Source organism: Pelecanus crispus, chromosome 12, assembly GCF_030463565.1.
Source record: "Pelecanus crispus isolate bPelCri1 chromosome 12, bPelCri1.pri, whole genome shotgun sequence".
NCBI lineage: Eukaryota > Metazoa > Chordata > Aves > Pelecaniformes > Pelecanidae > Pelecanus > Pelecanus crispus.
The window spans coordinates 25,013,243-25,034,063 of record NC_134654.1 but is presented as its reverse complement, the minus strand read 5'-3'; the positions used below and the strand labels follow the sequence as shown (position 1 = coordinate 25,034,063).

The 20,821-nt window shown below is 44.3% G+C and overlaps 3 protein-coding genes across 3 annotated transcripts in view; 2 read left to right on the top strand and 1 right to left on the bottom strand.

Annotated features, from left to right (window-relative positions):
* ERN1 (endoplasmic reticulum to nucleus signaling 1) overlaps nucleotides 1-7,084 on the top strand; it is a 31,738-nt gene extending 24,654 nt beyond the window's left edge. Inside the window, exons 12-22 of the mRNA XM_075720160.1 lie at nucleotides 137-328; nucleotides 955-1,210; nucleotides 2,023-2,113; nucleotides 3,037-3,226; nucleotides 3,775-3,874; nucleotides 4,316-4,515; nucleotides 4,838-4,985; nucleotides 5,427-5,554; nucleotides 6,178-6,301; nucleotides 6,568-6,635; nucleotides 6,860-7,084. Of these exons, the coding sequence (XP_075576275.1) occupies nucleotides 137-328; nucleotides 955-1,210; nucleotides 2,023-2,113; nucleotides 3,037-3,226; nucleotides 3,775-3,874; nucleotides 4,316-4,515; nucleotides 4,838-4,985; nucleotides 5,427-5,554; nucleotides 6,178-6,301; nucleotides 6,568-6,635; nucleotides 6,860-7,066 (1,704 nt within the window). The 3' untranslated portion in view covers nucleotides 7,067-7,084. The remainder of the gene's footprint in view (nucleotides 1-136; nucleotides 329-954; nucleotides 1,211-2,022; nucleotides 2,114-3,036; nucleotides 3,227-3,774; nucleotides 3,875-4,315; nucleotides 4,516-4,837; nucleotides 4,986-5,426; nucleotides 5,555-6,177; nucleotides 6,302-6,567; nucleotides 6,636-6,859) is intronic.
* A 2,762-nt stretch (nucleotides 7,085-9,846) lies between these two features.
* On the top strand, nucleotides 9,847-17,475 carry LOC104029102 (sterile alpha motif domain-containing protein 9-like). Its single transcript, XM_075719980.1, has 3 exons — nucleotides 9,847-9,869; nucleotides 11,906-11,950; nucleotides 12,507-17,475. Exons 2-3 carry the CDS (start codon nucleotides 11,947-11,949, stop codon nucleotides 17,186-17,188), a joined length of 4,686 nt encoding a protein of 1,561 aa, XP_075576095.1. The 5' UTR covers nucleotides 9,847-9,869; nucleotides 11,906-11,946; the 3' UTR covers nucleotides 17,189-17,475.
* The window catches only part of ZNF207 (zinc finger protein 207), a 27,359-nt gene continuing 23,584 nt past the window's right edge, over nucleotides 17,047-20,821 (bottom strand). Inside the window, exons 16-17 of the transcript XR_012831554.1 lie at nucleotides 18,395-18,471; nucleotides 17,047-17,078 (exon numbers count right to left, since the gene is read on the bottom strand). The gene's annotated coding sequence lies outside the window, so the exon portion shown is untranslated. The remainder of the gene's footprint in view (nucleotides 17,079-18,394; nucleotides 18,472-20,821) is intronic.

Genomic DNA, 20,821 nt, shown 5'->3' with positions numbered 1-20,821 from the left:
TTTTTCCACACACAAAACTTTCTTTGACTTTGGTAGGATTAGAAATTATTAAAAATGATTGAGCAGAAAGGCTAGCGTATAAATGCTCCATTACCCATGAGGATATTGAGCTAACAGAGCTTTCTTTGCCTCTTAGGTTATTGACATCGTTGAAGGCTCCTCAACAGAGGTGCCTCCTTCTGTTCCAAGGGATATTGAGGAGGCACCTGCTCGGCCTGTCCCTCGGCCAGAGGCTCCTGTGGACTCCATGTTGAAAGACATGGCCACGATCATTCTCAGCACTTTCCTGCTTGTGGGCTGGGTGGCTTTTATCATCACTTATCCAATGGTAATGCTGACTTAGCTTGATGTGCTTTTGAGTTTTGGGAGAGTCAGTAACATTTTACAGTCCAAGAAATTATACGGGAGTTAGAAATTAACGCACTACAGGGGTTTTTTTTTCCCCCTCCTCCTCACAGATGTGCAGGGGGTAGCAAAGGCTACAAATTTGACATAATAGTGATCTCTCTGGTCATATGTGCCAGCTCTGGAGATTTTTTTCTTTTTTTATCCCACCAGTTCTGGTTTTTGTATGTGTTAGTCTTTTCATGGACATGATCTTAATACCATTGGCTTGACTCCTCTCTTCCTCACCTGAACCACTGTCAGGTTTTCCAGCTTTTGGATCAAAGCCTTTATCCTTCTGTGGTTTAAAGACACACAGTCAACCTAGTAACACTTAGCTTTTGCCATATTAACCAACCAGTGTGATTTCTGAGCTTTGCAATGGAAGTTTGGAATGAAATTGAAAGCGTGAGTGGAAGTTCCCCAGCCTGCTTGGCTGATAGTGTCATAACAAGAGAGTTTTCCTCCCAGCGTTTGGATGCGGCTACCCCAATAGCTAGAGAGTTCCCTTTTGTGATGTGACTGTAAGAAACTTCACTCCACTTACGGAACTGAGGTCCTTTCTCACAGAGTGTGCATCAGCAGCAACAGAGGCAGCATCAGCTGGAAGAGAAGATACAGCTCTTGCAGCAACAGAAGCTGCCCTTTCGTGCTCCCAGTGATCTACCCCCAGAAGCAGATTTCTTGGACACCTCCTATGGACGGACAGAGAGCTCAGCTACCAGCACACCAAATATGTCCCCCAGAGCATCAAACCATTCTGCGTATTCCAGCATCTCCACATCTGATGTTGGGAGCTGCCTCTCCACTGAGCAAGAAGAGGGAGGTAAAGTCGATCCAGTGTCTTTTATTGCGAGTCTCTGTATTTCCCCAGTCTGTATGATGATACAGCACAACAATTAAAATACTTATTGATGATACTTCATAGATCAGAAAGCTGAAAAGGACCATCACTCTCATTTAGTCTGACCATTTGCAAAACACTGTGCGGGTGTGCCGTGCCCCGACTTTGAGCAGGGTTATTTGCTTTAGAAAAACATCCAGTTCATAACTGCCATCTGAGGGATTATGTTGTCCGTGGCAGGATATTCTCATAACCTGTAGCCATTCTAGGGAGAGGTTAATTTCAATAAAAAGATGTATTATTATTATTAACTGGAGGCAAGAAATAAGGATTATGCAGCACGGTCTGCCTTCCTGCCTGACCTTCCTGTGCATTCTTTTGTCCTTTCAAAGGTTATTCAGGGGAACTGCTAGTTAACCCACTTTCATAACTGTCAGTCAGTATTTCCTAAATTCAACAAGACATCTATAAAACTTTCTAGAAAGAGTTTGTCTGCTGAGAAACACTAATCTCTTGTACTGTCTTGAGACATGATCTTTCCAGACCTTATGTCATGTGTTGCGTACAGAATGTTCGACTCTGTGTGTTGGATTATTTGGTCATCAGAGAGTATTTGCCTACTCGGTGTGAGTACCAAAATGCAGATGTTAATTTATTTTGATCATCTGTGTTGTTAATTTAAACATGAGCGAAAAGACTTTTATATACTGGCCCAGAAGGATGTGCAGTTGTAAAAGGCTGACTTGACCTATCCTGAACGAGTCCTTGTTTCTTGGTTTTTGATTTTTGTTCAGATGAAGATGCAAACAGAGTGATGGTTGGCAAGATTTCGTTTAACCCGAAAGATGTACTGGGACATGGAGCTGAAGGGACAATTGTTTACAGGTAGAAGACAATATGTGCATTCAGCATTAAACAGACCAATGAATGTCTTATTTGCATTAGGTCTTTTTTTAAAAAAAAAAAAAGTATTTAGTATGAACAGAAATGGAACTTTTGAAAAAGTATTTTGCATGTGTCTGCAATATTTTCATGCAGTGTTTCTTCACTAGCAAAAACTATTTTACTTCCCTTAGAAATGTTTAATGACTGTTTTGGTTTAACCCCAGCCAGCAACTAAGCCCCACGCAGCCACTCACTCGCTCACTCCCCCTCGGTGGGATGGGGGAGAGAATCGGAAGAGTAAAAGTGAGAAAACTCATGGGTTGAGATAAAGACAGTTTCATAGGTAAAGCAAAAGCCGCACGCACAAGCAAAGCAAAACAAGGAATTGATTCCCTGCTTCCCACCGGCAGGCGGGTGCTCAGCCATCTCCAGGAAAGCAGGGCTCCATCATGCATAATGGTTACTTGGGGAGACAAACGCCATCGCTCCAAAGGTCCCCCCCCTTCCTTCTTCCCCCAGCTTTATACGCTGAGCATGACATCCTATGGTATGGAATACCCTTGGGTCTGTTGGGGTCAGCTGTCCCGGCTGTGCCCCCTCCCAACTTCTTGTGCCCCCCAGCCTGCTCACTGGTGGGGTGGGAAGCAGAAAGGCCTTGGCTCTGTGTAGGCACTGCTCAGCAGTAACCAAAAATCCCTGTGTTACCAGCACTGTTTCCAGCACAAATCCAAAACATAGCCCCACACTAGGTACTTTGAAGAAAATTAACTCTATCCCAGCCAACCAGCACAAATGTATCTGTTTCCAGCATGAGAAATGCTTTAATATGCATCTGTAAAATGCCTTCTGTTGTCACTTGCTTTGTACATGCTTTGTCTACAGACAGCATAAAAGGCTCTTGTGGTTTTCCTTCTGGTCTGTAGGGGGACATTTGATAACCGTGATGTTGCAGTGAAAAGAATTCTTCCCGAGTGCTTCAGCTTTGCAGACCGTGAAGTACAGTTGCTGCGAGAATCAGATGAGCATCCTAATGTGATCCGCTATTTCTGCACAGAGAAGGACCGGCAGTTTCAGTACATAGCCATTGAGCTGTGTGCTGCCACCTTACAGGAGGTGATGGATCACTTGCAAACCTACAGAATTTGTGAAAGTCTTCTCCCTGGAAGGCCTTCAGTTTCCTTTAGCTTAAGTGGCTGAATTGCCTGCTGCAAGAGATGTTCTAGTTACTCCCACCATCACCTCTGTGACAATTACGCATTCCTACAACAGGGGTGTTTTCAGACCTTTAGAAAGACATCCCTAACCCTGTACTGATTTAAGGACAGAAGCTGTTGTCCTTGGATTTTTTCCTTCTTGTGAAGGACTCCCTTCTAGTCATCCTCCCTCTCCTACCATCTGGATTTTGAAGACCCTCTACTCTTGCTTCGGGAGCACAGTGCTATATAGAATTCTAGCTCTGAATGATATTTTAGAGATCATCACCTTCGGGGGGAAAAAAAAAAAAAAAAAAAAAAGGCTTTTATGTGTGTTACCAGCTAGTGCAATCTACCCAGTCTAACTCTTTTTTTGGGGGGTGAAGGGGATATACTTACTATTTATGCAGAGAGTAATAATAAGCAATATTGTGGCTGAACCTCCTGTTTTTCTGTTTTAATTTATAGTATGTTGAGCAGAAGGCCTTCAGTCACCACGGCTTACAGCCCATCACTCTCCTGCAACAGACAACATCTGGTCTCGCTTACCTGCACTCCCTTAGCATTGGTAAGAATGCCTCTTGTTTCAGTACTGGAGAGTGGTACATCTACTTAACTAAAAGAAGAGAAACTGCTCTGGTGCTGGGAGCTTGTTTATTCAATCCCAGAAGAGAGCTGTAGAAGCTCCACCTAGTGCTGGCAGCAGTAGTGTCCGTCCTTTGGCACCAGCCTTGTCCCTCTAACTTTTTGCCGTGCTGGAGTAATAAGGTAGTCGTTACCATTTGTTCAGGGTGCTGCAGTTTTTGGATAGAAGCCATATAAACCATGATGACTAGTGGTGATGGAATAAAAAAGTGATGAGCCTCTACCAAAGGCAATAGTTTGAGGTTAGGACTTCGATTTAACGAACGGTGGTTCAGCCTTGTGAAAGGTTTACAATGCAAATACATTAAAAATTGACGAATATCGTTGGGATTGCCTGGAGTGGATAAATGGGTCTTTATAATAGTCCACAGGGACCTGAAGCCCCATAACATCCTCATCTCGATGCCTAACGCCCATGGGAAAGTCAAAGCTATGATTTCAGACTTCGGCCTGTGCAAGAAGCTGGCGGTGGGCAGGCACAGCTTTAGCCGTCGGTCGGGTGTGCCAGGCACCGAAGGGTGGATTGCCCCAGAGATGCTGAGTGAAGACTGCAAAGAGAACCCTGTAAGTCTTCATCTTCCCATCAGGCTCCCCCGGAGAAGGCAGCACAACTAACGGGTGGCACGTTGTTGCAGTCAGACGAAGATACGCAGTACTTGGTGCCTGGGCATTCATAGAATTGTAGAATAGTTTGGGTTGGAAGGGACCTTTAAAGGTCATCTAGTCCAACCCCGCATTCATGCTGGCTTGCAGCTGAATATGTGATTCTGGAAAGTTTTCTTCTGCTCTTAGATGCAAAATAACCACCCTGTGATGATGGCTCAAAGTCTTCAGGGGAAGAAAAAAAAAAAAAGTGTTATTGCTATTAAAGGTTGTTTATTTGCAGACATATACCGTGGACATCTTTTCAGCTGGCTGTGTCTTTTATTATGTGGTATCTGAAGGCAGCCATCCCTTTGGCAAATCTCTACAGCGGCAAGCCAACATTCTGCTGGGTGCATACAGCCTGGAGTCTTTAAATGCAGGGAGGCACGGTAAGAAAAGCACGGTAAACGTAAATCACTACAGAGTTTAGTGACCTTTCTATCGGTGTTCAAATACCAACAAAAATGACAGAACTATGACCCACAGTGATTCCCAACCTGGCAGCGGTGAAGGTTGTACTTCTAAAGTATTCCTGAAGTAAAGCTCCTAATGTTCTTAGAATCAGTACCCCAAAGCATCTCTGTTTGACTGCAGAGTTATTTCATGTATTTAAAGGGTAGGAAAGAGCTGATGTTTGACCTTCATAATTACACTGGTTCAACGCTTCTGACTTTCTGTTGGTTGCCCAGCATATCTGTGAGGGCAGTACTTGAGCTAGTGGGGTTAGTGTTCAGGACCGTGTTGGGGGAAGTAGAGAACGTAATGATTTTATAAAGTACAAAACATTAGATTTCCCTACAGCCTAAGAATTATCACCCTTTTCCTTGCAGAAGACATAGTTGCTCGTGATTTAATAGAGCAAATGATAAACATGGACCCTCAGAAACGTCCGTCTGCCAGCTGTGTGCTAAAGCACCCATTCTTTTGGAGTTTAGAAAAACAGCTCCAGTTTTTTCAGGTTTGTGTTGACCTTTTCTATTCTTTCAGTCCTAAGGACTCCTGTAGACATTCTTCAAATCTGGAATTCAGTCTCCGAGCTTTGTGGATGTTTGAGGCGCTAGAATCCACAACCGTACTGTGAGGAATGAAGAAGGAAAGTTGTAATATCTAGGTGTTATCTCTTAAGAAATTGGCTTGGTCTTAACAAAGGTCTTCATTAGCAAGGCTAGAACGTGATGTTATCACTTAAACTGGAGTGAGGAAGGTCTCCAGCAGCTCCAGTAGCAATGCAGGAGAACATGTTGCCAGGCAGGTTTTCAAGAACAGGGTAGCCCACTGTAGTGAATACGCACGCCTAATCCTCATGTGGGGTGGGAACTGGCCGAGGACCTGAAGTTCTTTCCAGCCTTATCTTCTACTCTGCGATTAAAAGGCTTTGGCAGATGGTGAAACAACTCGTCATCTTGGAAACTTCTGTATCCCGGTCCCAAGGATAATGCGTTGTATTGTACTTTGTCATAGAGTGAAGCAGAACCACAACTCCCTTATCAGGACAGGCTGTAATTGGTCAGAAGCAGCAATTTTAAATTGTTGGGAAAAGCTTGGAAATAAAACTAGAAATAACCGGCATGTCTCTTCCAGGATGTTAGTGACCGGATAGAGAAAGAATCGTTAGATGGTCCAATAGTCAAGCAATTGGAAAGAGGTGGAAGAGAGGTGGTGAAAATGGACTGGAGAGAGCACATCACTGTTCCCCTTCAGACAGGTAATGGACAGCATTTTATCAGAGCAGAAAGGAGTTACATGCTGTTGTTCCCAGTTTGCCAGGACAGGAAAGTAAGGATGACTGTCTCAGTTCTGGCACATGACCTTTACTTGTCAGCAAAGTAGTTCTTCAAATTAAAGTACATGTCTATATATTGAAACAGACCTATAAGGATATGTGACTGTAGGCACACATACCTTACTTTTGAGGCCAGCAACTAAAACTGCATCAAAACACAAAAAGAAATCTTGTAATTTCTTTTGCAGATCTTCGAAAATTCAGGTCCTATAAAGGAGGCTCAGTACGGGATCTTCTGAGGGCAATGAGAAATAAGGTAAAGGCCTTCTTTCCATAAGCAACACGCGCACTATGGTTCTCCCTCCATTTGCTGTTTGTTGCCAGCCTACGTCTATCTTAGCTTGTTTCAGGTATCGAGCTCCTTTACCATAGACTACGCTGAAGTTACTTTGTCCGTGAAAAAGACAGCTCTCTTTAAAAGAGGATCCTTGAACACACAGCCTCTGACTGAGCTTCTCCCTATTCTTTCTTCCTTTACAGAAGCACCATTACAGAGAACTGCCTCCCGAAGTGCAGGAGACCCTGGGCTCCATCCCAGATGATTTTGTATGTTACTTTACAGCTCGTTTCCCTCACCTGCTCCTACATACCTACAAGGCTATGCATATCTGCTGCCAGGAAAGACTGTTCCAGCATTACTATAATCAGGACTCTGCAGAGCTGAGCCTTGCAGGAGACGCTGTCTGAGAGGAGAGGGGTGGAGCTTTCTTCTCGGGGACCAACATTCCAAGCACAGGGCTGTGAAACAGGCCTACCTTTAGCAGGGAAAAGTGGGATCAAAGAGCTGAATTCTCTCTCTCTTTGAAGAAACCAAGCTTCCAAAAAGTGCCTTGTACCTCTGCCTGCGCTGGATCAGGAGATAGTAGGAGCCCAAGGAGCGAGCGGTAACTTCAGAAAAGCAATGAACCCTGCTGATGGAGTTACTCCAAGGCAGTTTTTAAGACAGTGACAAGGGAGAGCAAAAGCTGGATATAACCGTCACCCAATATCCCTGTACTGTACATGATTTTATAACTGATGCGGTTTACTACAAAGAGTCAAAATACAGCGATTGAAATAATCTAATTACTAGGGACTGGGATCTGCAAAAGGAGCCTTTTAGTTGTAGCAAATCATCAGAACCTGCCGTTGCACTACTGCCACATTATGCATTAGGCACACCACAGTGATTGTAAGGGGACTCGTTTATGATTATCCAAAAACCAGTAGAGAGTACCATTTCTGTTTAATCAGTACTACCCTGGAAAATTAGTCCCTCATACTTGAGGAGATATGACGATGTTCTAAAAAATGCTGACTTGAAAAACATCAGTTAAAGGTTTACCTACTTTGCAAATCAGCCTCATTGTTTAAACATCAACCAGTATTCACAGAAAAGCTTGGACAGTCCTTGACTTCACCACAGTATCAGACTAGAGCTACACAAGTAACTTCAGAAAAATCCACTGATGTCAGCTGTGAGCTGCTCAGAGAGGCTAATGATGTATCTACTGCAAGTGTTCCGTGCTTTCTTGTAAAGAAAGGTCACCAGTTGCAGAGCCGAGGTAAGATGGGTCCTGGGGAGAAAAGGAGCTGAATAGGAAATAATGAGAGATGTACAGAACAGTGAAATTAGAGGCAGTGTTTTTAATGGGTGCGCTGAAGCTGAAAAAGAACCCCATTTTCTGTTTGCATGGGTTGCTAATTACATCCAGGTGAGCCTGTGTTTTTAAAGATGCAGTATTTCTTTTCATTGGCCCTAAAGCTGTGACAAAGCATTAAGTGTGTGCAAAGGACAAAGAAATGCTGAATTCTACTATGATACGAGCGGGGTGTTCTTTTACAATATATTTATTTAACATATTTATATTTATTTAATTTTTACTACAAAGTGGTATCAAATCCAAGTGGTACAAGTATAAAGCATGCCAAATCATTCTTAATCGGTTTTGTGTTTATATTTAATCATATTAGAACAACTGGAAGAGGAAAGTGATACTGCATCTTTCAATGGAACTCATTAAAGGAGAAATTACAAACTGGGAATTTATGACTGTGCCATTGTGTCTTAAATGAATAAATTATTGACGGTAATGTGTACAATTGGGTACATACAGCTACTTTTCTGGAGCTACTGTACAGGAAGATTTTTTTTCCTAGTTTTACAATGTATGACAGCAATTTACCTAAGATGCCAACTGTGCAAGTTACACATTTCTAAAGCTTGAAACAAAAAAGGTAGTTTTACCTAAGAAGATTCAAAGCCTATTTCATATTTTTGTACTTCTCATGTAAAGTTCTTTTATAAGTCTACTAAATAAAGACTTGTACTCAGATTAAAAGGCCCCGCAACTTTCAGTGACGATGCGTGCCTGGGGAAACTGCTGCCATGTGTGGAGGAACAGCTTTCAGAACCAGGGCTGGAGACGCAGCGCAGGGGAAGAGGGTAACGCACCTACAGCTGGGCTGGGCCTGCAGCAGCCACGTCCTGCCTCCATGGGCCTGGGTTTTGAGCAGGATCCTGCTCAAAACCAGTCTTCCTGCTAATCAAAGATATGGCTCTGAAGCAGGAAACACACACACAGTTTCCGGCTGGGGTGAGCACTGAGCCTCCTTGAAGGCCCGGGCTCGGTTTGTTGTGGCTTGGTGGCTGAGGCAGATGAGACAAAATGCCTGGAGCAATTGCACACTGCAAAAATTTTTATTGCTCTGCAGGACTGAGAACACCCATCAGTAAATTTTTTTTGTGTGAAACTAAGTTGACAAATGACCAGGTGGTTTACAGGAAAAAGCCAGCCTGTAAGAAAGACAGCTTTTGGGAGCGCGTCTGACATCGCAAGTACCAGCAGAGCCAATCTGTGCCCCTGCATTACAGAGAGCTGATGAGCCACTGGCATTTCATGACCCTGCCAACCTCTCCACTTTGGTGAGCTGGCAGGGCGTGAGTAGGGAGTTTGATATCGAGGGCAATAAGTGGGGTGGGGCTGGATCTGCCTAGTTTAAAAAAAAAAAAAAAAACCACAAACCAAAAAACCCAAACAACCCACACACAAATACCACACACCCACCCCTCCCCAAAAACCCCCAAACCCCCAAAAAATATACACCACCACCACACCCCTGCTCCGGCAAGCACCTTGACACAGGTCCTGTTTTGGCATCGTGGTGCAGCTACACAGGGGTGCGCCGTGCAGGAGGCAGAGGATGGCTGCTTGGCTGCTGGATTGCAAAGGCAGCATCACCCAGCAGCAGGGAAGGGGGCGGAGACTTGGTGGTTCCGCAAAAATGTAATGTCTAAAGCAGTTCCACTTTTCATATTGCCAATACAAAGAGACGCCCAGGAGCACTGTAGAAACACCCACAGGGCTCAGACTGCGGCCCGTGCCGCTGAACCAGCGGGCTGCAGGAGCCTGGCACCGCAGCAGGCTGGAGCACCTTCCCTCCCTTGCCTCCTTTGGAAGCACTTTCCTTGCAGGCAGGAGAGAGTTTGGGTACCCGCAGGCTCTGCAAGGTAAGCCCTGCGTGCAGTGCTGGGCTGCACGGGGAAGCGGGAGGTGGGGAGCAGGTTACGCTCAGCCTGGTGGGTTACTTTACTGGTAGCAGGCCTAGGAAAAGCGAGACTCTTCCTGCATTGCCCCCCCCCCCGCATCCCACTAGAAAACCGGGCTGCTTGGCCGCAGTAAGTCTGAATGGCTTGGGGTGGGGGACACACACCACACACACCCCCCCCCCCCCACCCCCCCCAATGTCCCTTCCCTCCCCCACCCCCCCCACCCCCAATGCAGCCAGCGGGCCCCAGCCCCCATGGGAGTGCAGGCGGGGGGGGGGGGGGGGGGAGGGGGGGGAAACCACAAAAGCGCCGCTGCTCATCCCCCCCCCCACCCCAGGCTGCTCTTAAAATTGGGTGGGGAGGAGGGGCCCGCGGGCCCCCCTCCAGCATAGGGCTCTGCAGTCACCATGTTTCCCCAGCACTGCCCATGGGCTGGAGGCCTCCAGCCCAGTTTCGATTCTCTGTTAAGTTTCGTTTTCTCCTGAAACGGCACCTGACATCAGCGCTCCTGCCCTCAGCGCTCGCGGCAGGGTCTGGCAGGAAGACAAGCGTGGGAGGGGACCGCAAGCCAACGCACCCTACAAGCACAGCCCGGGGAGGCAGGGTGGTGGCCAAAGGCACTGAAAGGCCAGTATTTTGGGGACACTTTTAGCCTCGTTTCTCGGGGGAGGCTGCACAGGATGGCAGCAGGAATCAGTCTCCAAACACTGTTGTAACGACCCAGTTTGCACTTAGTCCAGTGGGAGCTGCTTACACCTATGGCACGCTCAGCGCCGGGCTGTACCAGGCTGCCCTCCCAGCCACGCGCTGCAGCCAAGGCGACCGGCCGTGCTGGTGCTTCAGTCAGCCCCCAAGCTTGCTGCAGGGCTGACCAGGTGCCTAACCGGTAGCTAGGCACTTGCTCCGCAGTTTATTTTCTAGCACCCCCTATTCTCTCAGAGCCAGTACCTCCCTAAACCACCACCTTCTGGTGAACTCACCTCTTGCCAAGCCGCGGGCCTGGGGAGCGCTCCTCGCCTTCCCTCAGTTACAGCCTCTGTACTTTCGGACGTTGCAGGGAGCTTGCACGGAGCCCCACAACTGCCTGTTACGCTGCCTGCACTGGTGACTCTGCTCCTTTTACGCTTGAACTCAGAGGCTGCAAGTGTCGCTGTTGTACCACCACGAGCTGCAGGGATAGAGCTGGCCAGGCTACGGCCACCTGCTGAACCAGCACAGAGCTGAGCTTCACACTACAACAAGGGAAACACCACACCACAGTAAAAGAAACATCCCCATCTTTCGCTGTGACCCTTGTTGACTAGTCCATAGCCCATGGATGGTTCCTGCTGAGTGTGTGGATCTAGCGTCCATTCCTGGTGTTACGCTGAGCAGGCTCAGTTAATGTGATTCCTCCTGCAGCATGGAACCAGCTGTCCCTGCCCCAGGCCATCTCTGTACCCCTGTAAATGGAGCCTGAGCAAGGCAGTCATTTATCAGGCCAGGCCACCCCACTAAAACGAAAATCTTCTGTTGGGTTGGGCAGCAAGTTGAACTGCTTCATGGAAAATGAAGCAGTGGGGAAAAAAAGGGAGGGGAGAGGGGGAGAGAGTACATGCACCAAAAAAAGGGAGCATGAGGGAGCAAGAGGCAGGGAGTGTGGAGAGAGGAATAAAAAGCAAGAGACACTATGCAACCCAGGGGATACAGTAGTGTTGGGGCTCCTTTCTTCCACTGTCTAACAGAAGCAGCTGTTAGATGGGCACAGCTGTCAGCGCCTGCTTCTCCAGCAAAACCCCATCTCCTTTGCACCCACACGTCAGAAGCAAGAGAGCTGCCTTCACACCGTGGGCACGCAGGGGCAGTGTAGCTGGCAAGACCAGGCTTTTAGAGGTACAGAAACTACTTTGGACCGAAAAGGTGGGGAGAGGTTCGGAAAACAGCACACATAAGTCAACTTACCTATCACAGGAATGTTAACTGTAGATTTAAAGACAGTTATTTTTTTCCCCCTCTAGGATTTTGTACGGTAACAGAAGGATTTCCCTCATCAAAGGCAATGGGTATGTGTTGCTTTCAGAAAATTTGCACTTTATATGTAGCAATTTGCTTTTTAATATCTGCATTTTGAGGGTTCATCTCTAGTGGGGAACTAATTGGTACTCTTAACAAACATCATCTTATGGTTTGTATTGATGCCAGCTTCATTTAGCAGAAAATAAAGAGACTCAAGGGGGTAAATGATCTACCCAAACTCTCTGGTTTAGAGAATTCAGCCCCTGTCAGTTCTGATAACCTTATCACATCATTCCCTTCAAAAACAGTTTGCGTTATTTCCATTACTCTCTTCGAGGATCATTTCCAAACCTCCCTCATGGTTTCCTGCTTCACCAATTTGTTAGTCTTGTACCATTGCTTAGGACTGCTTTTGATGAAGGTTAAGGATGCTTTTAGTCATCAGAACTGACATATTTGAGAAGTCAACAGACAGTCTCTCACTGTGACTGGCAGAAAGAATCTAGCATTCAACATGGCCAGTTTTGCAAGGATTATAATGCCTTGTCAAGCACGTTAACCTGTTTTTAGTTTGTATTGCTAATACGTAATTTTAACTTGTAGATTACAGAACATTACCTGTGAATAAATGGGATGAGAACCATGTCCGATGTTGGCTAGAATCTACTGGAATCAAGAAAGAATATGTAGAAAAACTGTATGCGGAAGAAGTGACAGGTCCGGTGCTAATGGAACTGGATGAGACTTTCCTCAAAGGCATGGGTATGAAAGGAGGCCAAATCCACATCTTAATCCGCAAGAGAAACGAACTTCTGCAACTACAGAAAAATGCACAGCAAGCCAAGCATGCCAGCGGCAAAACGTCTGACACAACTGATGCGCAAACAGAACCAGTAAAACCCAGAAGCACCCCTGCTCGAACAACTTCAAACGGAGACAGCTGTGGTCCAGTAGATAAAACTAGCAGAGACAACACAGCTTCTACTTCTGGCAAGAAGCAAAGGAGAAGTAAGAACACCCAACTTAAAAGTACTGATGAAGTTTTAGAGCTCAGCAACTGTCGACCATTTAGAAGTCAGAATATTGATTTCAAATACGTGAAAGACAGAGTTCTTGCTCCAGAATCAGGAGTCAATGGTTTAATCACTCCTTGCCATGAATACAAATCTTTTGCCATTGCTGCAGAACTGAACAAAAATCAACTGCAATCAAAATTTGCCTGTGAAGTGATACGATTTGCTTCAGCCTGCATGAACATTCGAACAAATGGCACCATACATTTTGGTATCATGGACAGCGTTGAGGATAGAGGTTGTAAACACGGCCAGATCATCGGCATAAAGGTCAAAGAGCGAGAATACTACGTTGATGCATTAGATTATATAGAAAAATGTTTTTGCAAAACCGTACAAGAGATTGCAAGGAAATGTATTCACCCACCTGTTTTTGTTGAAGTGATTTCAAAAGATCAGGAACAAAGATTTGTGGTGGAGGTTGATATTGAACCAACATCCAGTTTAGTAAAGGACAAATTTTTTGAAGTGCATTTGCCAAAATACAATGAAGACACCCAGAAAGTGACCCTGACAAAAGATCACGCTCTCTATCAGAGACTAGGAGCAAAGTCTGAACCTGTACCGCACAACGATCTGGCTACTTTTATTAAGGGTTTACAAGACAGGGATGCTCAAAGAGAAGCAGCTGAGCGCTCCAGCATAGAAGTACACGCAGAAGGATCTCAAAACTTAGGAAGAAAGTTATCAATTCTACTGAATGATGGCAAAAGCTATATGGATGATTCCCTACGGTACATCCTTGTCACAAACAGATGTGAAAAGGATGATTTGAACTATATCAACTTTTTAATGCACTTGAACATTTTCTGCGTCTTTGACTTTGATGAAGATTCTAATGTGTCAGGGCTGTATAGCAAGTACAAAGAGCACCATGCAACGAGGTCTTATTTTTTACAGGATTTTTCCAATGAAGGTAAGACTGGCAACCCTCCCGCTCAGAAATATTTGTGCCTGTTTGATCAGACCAGCTGGATATTCTGCAATGGCCGCAGTGACTTCCTCGGGGATGAAAAACCTTGTGATGAAAATACATGGATTAGAACAAAAAAAAAATACCTTAAGAAAGCAGTTACTCGTATCTGTGATGAAATCCTGCCGAAGGGGTCTTTCATTGTGCTTTTCCTATTGCTATCACCAGTGCAGAAACCACTTGTGGACACTTTTCAGGAATTCTATACGGAGATGAACGGCACGGAGTACATCATTTGCATTGCAGAGTCCAGAGAAAATTATAGGAAGTGGGCTAATCTGGCTCAGGCATCCTGCAGTACTGAGACACTAGAACAATGCAGCATTGTGGGTATGAAGCTGAGCCACGTAGATGCCACCGTTCAAGCGCTGCTGCCTTCCACAGCACAACCCAGACACCTGCCAGTTTCCACCAGAGGCCTGTGTACACTGCCCTCACTGGAAGAAGAGAAACTGTTTTCCCTAGAAATCCTTTGTGTTGATCAATGTGATGATATCAAATTAGATCTTTTGACTGAAAGAGAAATACAAGAAATAGAACAAAATTTTTACCGAGGGAGAAAAATCATCTGGGAAAACTTCTGGCTTGCTGATAAAAGACGCTGTGGGGAAATCATTGAACGTGAAGCATGTAAGGATGCTAGCAAACTCCTAGATGACATTTTACGAGGAAGTGGACTCAACTATTCGGTGGCTAAACTAAAGATATTTCACCATCCTGGAAGTGGTGGAAGCACAATAGCACGGCAAGTTCTATGGAAAAGACGGAAGGACATAAGATGTGCTGTTATCAAAGCCTCGTATTCACCTGCAACTGTTTGTGAGCATGCACTTGCATTTAGAGATTATGAAGAAAAAGATATCAGTCATTGTCTTCCTGTGCTCCTCCTGATTGAGGATTATGATGAAGACTATTTAGAAGAACTAAGGAATGAGTTAATGGATGCTGTATCAACCAGGAAAATAAATTCCCCCAGACCTTACTTCATCCTCATGTGCTGTAGGCGATCCAATGACCCTGAAAGGCTTTGCAAGGCTTCTCCACTGGACACCGTTGCTGTCACTCACAAGCTGACGGACTCAGAGAAAACTCTGTTCAGAACTAAACTTGAAAAACTGAAGCAGAAAGACGTCAAGCCAGAATTCATACTTACATTCGTCCTGATGTGTGAGGAGTTCAATGAAACATACGTGAGAGACTTTGTAGGGCACATACTGCAAGACATAGACCGTTCTTGTCGTGATACATGCTTGATGCGTTACGTGGCTTTGCTTAATTTTTATGTACCCAATTCATACGTTTCATTGTCACACTGTGAAGCTTTTCTGGGACTAGGGGTATATACGGAAAGAAAATCAAGAGTGTATGATTTCAAAAGTCACCTGAGTGAACAAGCAAGAATGATTTTTATTGAACTAAGGGACAGTACCACCTATATTTCATCTGTTCGGATAATACACTGTCTGGTTGCAAAAGAAATTCTGCATCAGCTTTCAGGGAATGAACCTCAAAGTCAACTCGCAATGACTCTTCTTCAGGAAAAGACGCTCTTTGGCAACAGATTTGGACGAGATGAATTCATAAAGTTCATCAGAGATCTGTTCATTCGACGCGATAAAAGAAGCAGGGGTGACAACACCGACACTCTTTTCTCCCCCTTCATTGAACACGTCTGCAAAGCTGAAGACTGTGAAAAAGCTATAGACGTTTTAAAAGCTGCATATGAAATCCTTGGAAAAGATCCCTTTTTTGCCCAACAGCTTGCCAGACTGCATTACAACAATGAAAAATTTAAAGATGCGGAACATTGGGCAGGGGTTGCAAAATTTCATTTGCCACATGATTCTTATATTTTAGATACAGAAGGTCAAGTCTACAGGAAATGGTTTAGTTTCACTGTGGATAAAATGACACAGGAGGACACTCCTGAAAGCATCATTGAAAAGATAGAGATGGCTCTTAAGGCTATGAAATGCTTCAGGGCTGCACAACAGGCTGCAAAAGCAGAACGCGACAGCATGAACAACGCTGGCTATTTTGGAGAAGTAGAAGTAGGATGTCGTCTCCTTCGATTTTTGTCCACAGTCCATGTATTTCACAGGAGTCCAGAGGGGGAATATTCTGAGCTTGTGAAATACCTGCTCACAGATTACATTCCTAAAGACATTGAAAAAACATGGGGAAGGCTTCACTCCCGCCTAAAAGGCTTACGCCAGAACCTGTACAATGCTCTGGAATGGATTTCAGAAGACCTAAGTTATTTCCAAACAGATAAAACCCATGAGAAGGAAGAGGAAGATGAAAAAGATGAAAAGGAAGAACAAATTTATAATCCCAGAAAATGGTTAAAAAGACAGTCTGAGGTATATGCCAAGTTCTTCATCTCAGTATCAGTTACTGAGGACAGCAACGGTGGCCCTGAGAGCCAGCTGATTAGACGCATGAATATTTATAAGAGTGGTGGAGGTAGTGTCACTAATATCCTGTCATTCTTAACAGATAAGAAAGAGACTAGGTCAGCTGAAAAGCTAGAGAGGATCCTTAGCTTCTACACAGAAAACCCACAAAGGGACAGGCTGGAAGACAACGATCTGGTCAATTATATTTTGTGCCACATCACATTAGCATGCTTGGCACCAGGATCAGCCAAGCTTCTTCCACTGCAAACTCTTCGCGAGCTCAGTCTAAGATTCTGTAAAGGAAAAAGAGCGTTTCCAGCAAGCGCCCATTTTTTGCTTACCTTGCTGTACTGGCCAGATGAGGCATTAGACAGAGAGCCTAGTCCAGATAAAGACGAAATTCTAAACTCAGCCCTTCAAACCCTGAAACGTTTATATGACATCAAGATGAAAGATGTTCCTACCAGAAAGAAAAGAATCTACACCCACTTTTTCCTGGGAAAGGGTTATGGCTTAGTTAAGATTGTGCACAAAACTAAAATTGATAAATTAATTAGTGGGTCCTTAGATGAGAAGAGAATGAAGTGGCTACATGGAACTGTATGGAATATTCACAAGATTCGTGACAGTCTCAAAAGAGTTTCTGGTTGGACCAAGGACAGAAATTTATTTATACGTGGCCACGTGAAGGAGTTTCCTATCTTGCCACTCCATCGCGATTCAGTACCCCCTGGAAATGAAAATGTGACCTTTTATTTAGGCTTTTCATTTAATGGTCTTGTTGCTTTCAATATTGAGGTTGAGAATAACCCAACTGTCAGCAGAATACAAAATATTTAGTACATTAACAGTACCTACTGTGCTGTTAGAAGATAAAGCGTCCATTGTCACATTTAAAACAAAAAGTGGACTGCACTGGCTGAACACCAGGTAGCAAGATAACCACACTTTACTACTACAATAATGACCAAATATCTAAAAAAACCTGGAAACCTACTAGTAAAATATACCTTGCAACAGAAGCCTTTCATAGTTTTGGAGTAACCAAAAGCAAGATTTCAAACTTAAAGACAGCAATAATTGCAATATTTGCTTGGGGACTGGGAGACAAAAGACCCACTATTTCTCCTCCCCTCCCTCCCCCCCCCAATATTTGGAAAACTGAGCTCTGGAATAAACAGGTATAGCGGGGATCCCTTTCTTCTCAGCTCGCAGATTAGGATTTTAAGTTAATTTCTGGGTGGTCCTGATCAATAACAGATTTGTCCACTGTAACAGTGGTTTTCTTCTTCCTGAATCAGCAACAAAAAGTTTAAGTGAACTTACAACATGTATACTACCCTGGCTGTAACATACTTCGCTCCCTAACATGTACCATGTACAAAAGAGATCTACCCATCAACTGCAAGCTTGCAGTTGATTGCTTTTATTTGATTACTTCAATTACTTTACAATTGCTTACTTTATAGAATATACTGTAGAAGCAGAGAGAGAGAGAAAGTAAGTTTTTAAGCTGACTTTGCAAACATCAGGATTGATAAAAAAGAGGTCTCAAATTTTACATCACTCTTACATTGCTTCTCCGTGTAAATATTACAAACCATTCTAGATATATCTGTATCTGGGGAGGGGTGCAGAGACATGTGAGCAGCTAGACATTGTTGACATAAAAGATTATTTGTACGCACTGTTATGATTTCATAATCCAAACAATTCCTGCACTTGGCAAAATGTTTTTGCAGCATTATCCACAGTATGCAACTCAAATTTGTCTATTGTATATATCCATGCTTGAAAACATGCTTTGATTAGCCCGATTTACTAATTTGAAAAAAACGCATAGGAGTTTGTTGTCAGCAGTGTATCTGCAACCATCATGTCACATTAAGCTTCTAATAAAGGTGCTCGTTATTCTTGGAGTTTCACATGTTTGATACCGATATTGTCACTAAGATTTCCAGAAAACCTGTCACATAGCTTAAGTTTTAATCTAATAAACAACCTTTAGGAAGAATTACCATTTCTACACAAGTTTAGTTACCCTACCTGAAGATGAAGTTCTAACAGTAGCAAGGTATGATTTACTTTTCCAACGTTGGCCAAGATCTGGGCACAGCCAAAAACTGTAAAAGGAATTGCAAGCCACTATGAATTCAGAACAAACGAAGTGTCAAACAGGATGAAACCAAAGTGTTTTCTATTTAGTCAAAGCCTTCACCTTCTGGCCTCAGGAAGCAGAAACAAAGCTTGTGACTGCTGGTCAGGCAATACTCGTCTCCTTCCCTTGCCTTCAATCTGGGAGATGCAACAGCGAAGTAGACTCTTGGAGGGCTGCACTTTTTGCTTGGGAAATTCAGGCTGGCCCATTTCACCTGGGTTCTGCGAACGCTTAAGGGTTAAGCTTCACCTTAAGAGGTTAAGCACATCAAAGTAAGTTTTCCCCAAGATAAGTCAGGAAGGTGAACTGGAGGAGCAAACCATGACAGCATCTGAACTGCTAAGAGCAAGAGAGCTGGGGTGCTAGAGAAAGCCCCCTCTGTCCCCCACCCCTGCAGGGGGTGGGGAGGGGGCTGCGTACGTTTGAAAAGTTAATTGGGCAAAGGCAGCTTTCTTAAGTCTAGCATGGGGGCAAAAGTATGGCTTCAACCCGGAGCAGAAACAGCATCTGCAACCCTAATGAAAAGCATGGAAGCTAAAAGAAAGCATTAACTACTTAACAAACCTGCTCATATGCGGTGGCAAAAGCATAGCTTTTGTTCTCAAAAAGAAACTGTTACCATGATGAAAAATGAATGGCAGACTTGGCCTAGAGGGTCCATCTTGTAACCTGGCTCCTGCCTGCCTGCAGGCACCTGACCCGATACTGTAGCTAGCTAGCCCTTGCCCACACCACTGCACCCTCGAGTCTCTCCTTTGCGGCCTAAGTAGGGGTCTTACTTTTCAAAGATAGCCATTTCTACCTCTTAGAAACTAAAGGCTTAGATCCAAACTCTTTACCTCATCAGGACACCATAAACACAATCTCTCCACGCCCTGCGAGAAAAAGCATAAACCTACAGACTACCACTTGGAGTCCTGCGTTGCAAAACAAGCTGCTGAGGCTCACAGGGCTGAAAGTAGAGACTCATCCTTCTTACTCTTTACCCAGTCATATTCAAATCCCCCAAGCGTCTGATAAATCCAACTTGGGAGTGCTTTAATGGGCCAGGCAACACATAAACCCCCTTGCTCTAGTCAGCTTTTAGGACAAACCAGTTCCCATTTTTCAAACGCCCCTCAGATTTCCCTAGAGCTAAAAAGGCCAGAGGACAAACTCCAGTAAAGAGCTTATGCAAAGCAGCAGGCCTCCCTAAAAGGTCCTCTACTTGGTGTATAAGCTCCTCCTCATTACACATATCCAACTCGAAACACCATGAATTGTTCCAGGTAGTGTAGCATTAAAATAATGGATTTATCTTCCTTTTACCACCTCTTAGAAATTAATCTACAAGTAAACAGTGGTAGCTAAATGAGACCAACCAGCCTAGCAAAGTAATCCATTCTCATCCTGTAGACAGGAGCTGCAAGGACGCACATCTTCAAAGCTACCTCATTCTCCAGCGTTCTGGTCTAGAAGGGATTAGAACAGACCACTTAACAGCATGCCCTCTCTACCACATTTTATGAAAATGTGTCCTGGTTTCAGCTGGGATAGAGTTAATTTTCTTCCTAGTAGCAGGCATAGTGCTGTGTTTTGGATTTAGTAGAAGAGTAACGCTGATAACACACTGATGTTTTAGTTGTTGCTAAGTACTGCTTATGCTAGTCAAGGACTTTTCAGCTTCCCATACTCTGCCAGGTGCACAAGAAAATGGGCGGGGACATAGCCAGAACAGTCCATCCAAACAGGCCAAAGGGCTATTCCATGCCATGTGACATCATGCTCAGTATAGAAACTGGGAGGGGTTGGCAGGGGAGCAGCCATCACTGGGTATCATTTGGCGGGTGGTGAGCAATTGCATAGTGCATCACTTGCTTTGTATATTATTATCATTATTATATTGTTATTATCATTACTATTTTACTTTATTTAAATTATTAAACTGTTCTTTTCTCAACCCAGGGGTGTTTCTCACGCTTACTCTTTCGAACAGTGAGCGAACAGATGCATGGTGCTTAGTTGCTGGCTGGGGCTAAACCACAACAAAATGCTATTAAGATACTTTCTTCCATATTCCCCTCAACTCTTCCAACTTACATAGTCAATTTTTTTTTGTAGTCAGTTCAGCAGATGGACAGCAGATCAGCAGCAAAAGGAAGTTGCAGGTTAAGAAGTCAGGATTCATTTACTTGTCTCCAGGTATAAAACACTTTAAGATAAAGCTCACATGAATGAGTTTTTGCAGTTTACAGACAACCAGAGAGCCAGTACGAAGTTATTCAAACCATAACGTGAGTGAAGGTGGATTTTATACTTACACTTTGGAACAGCTA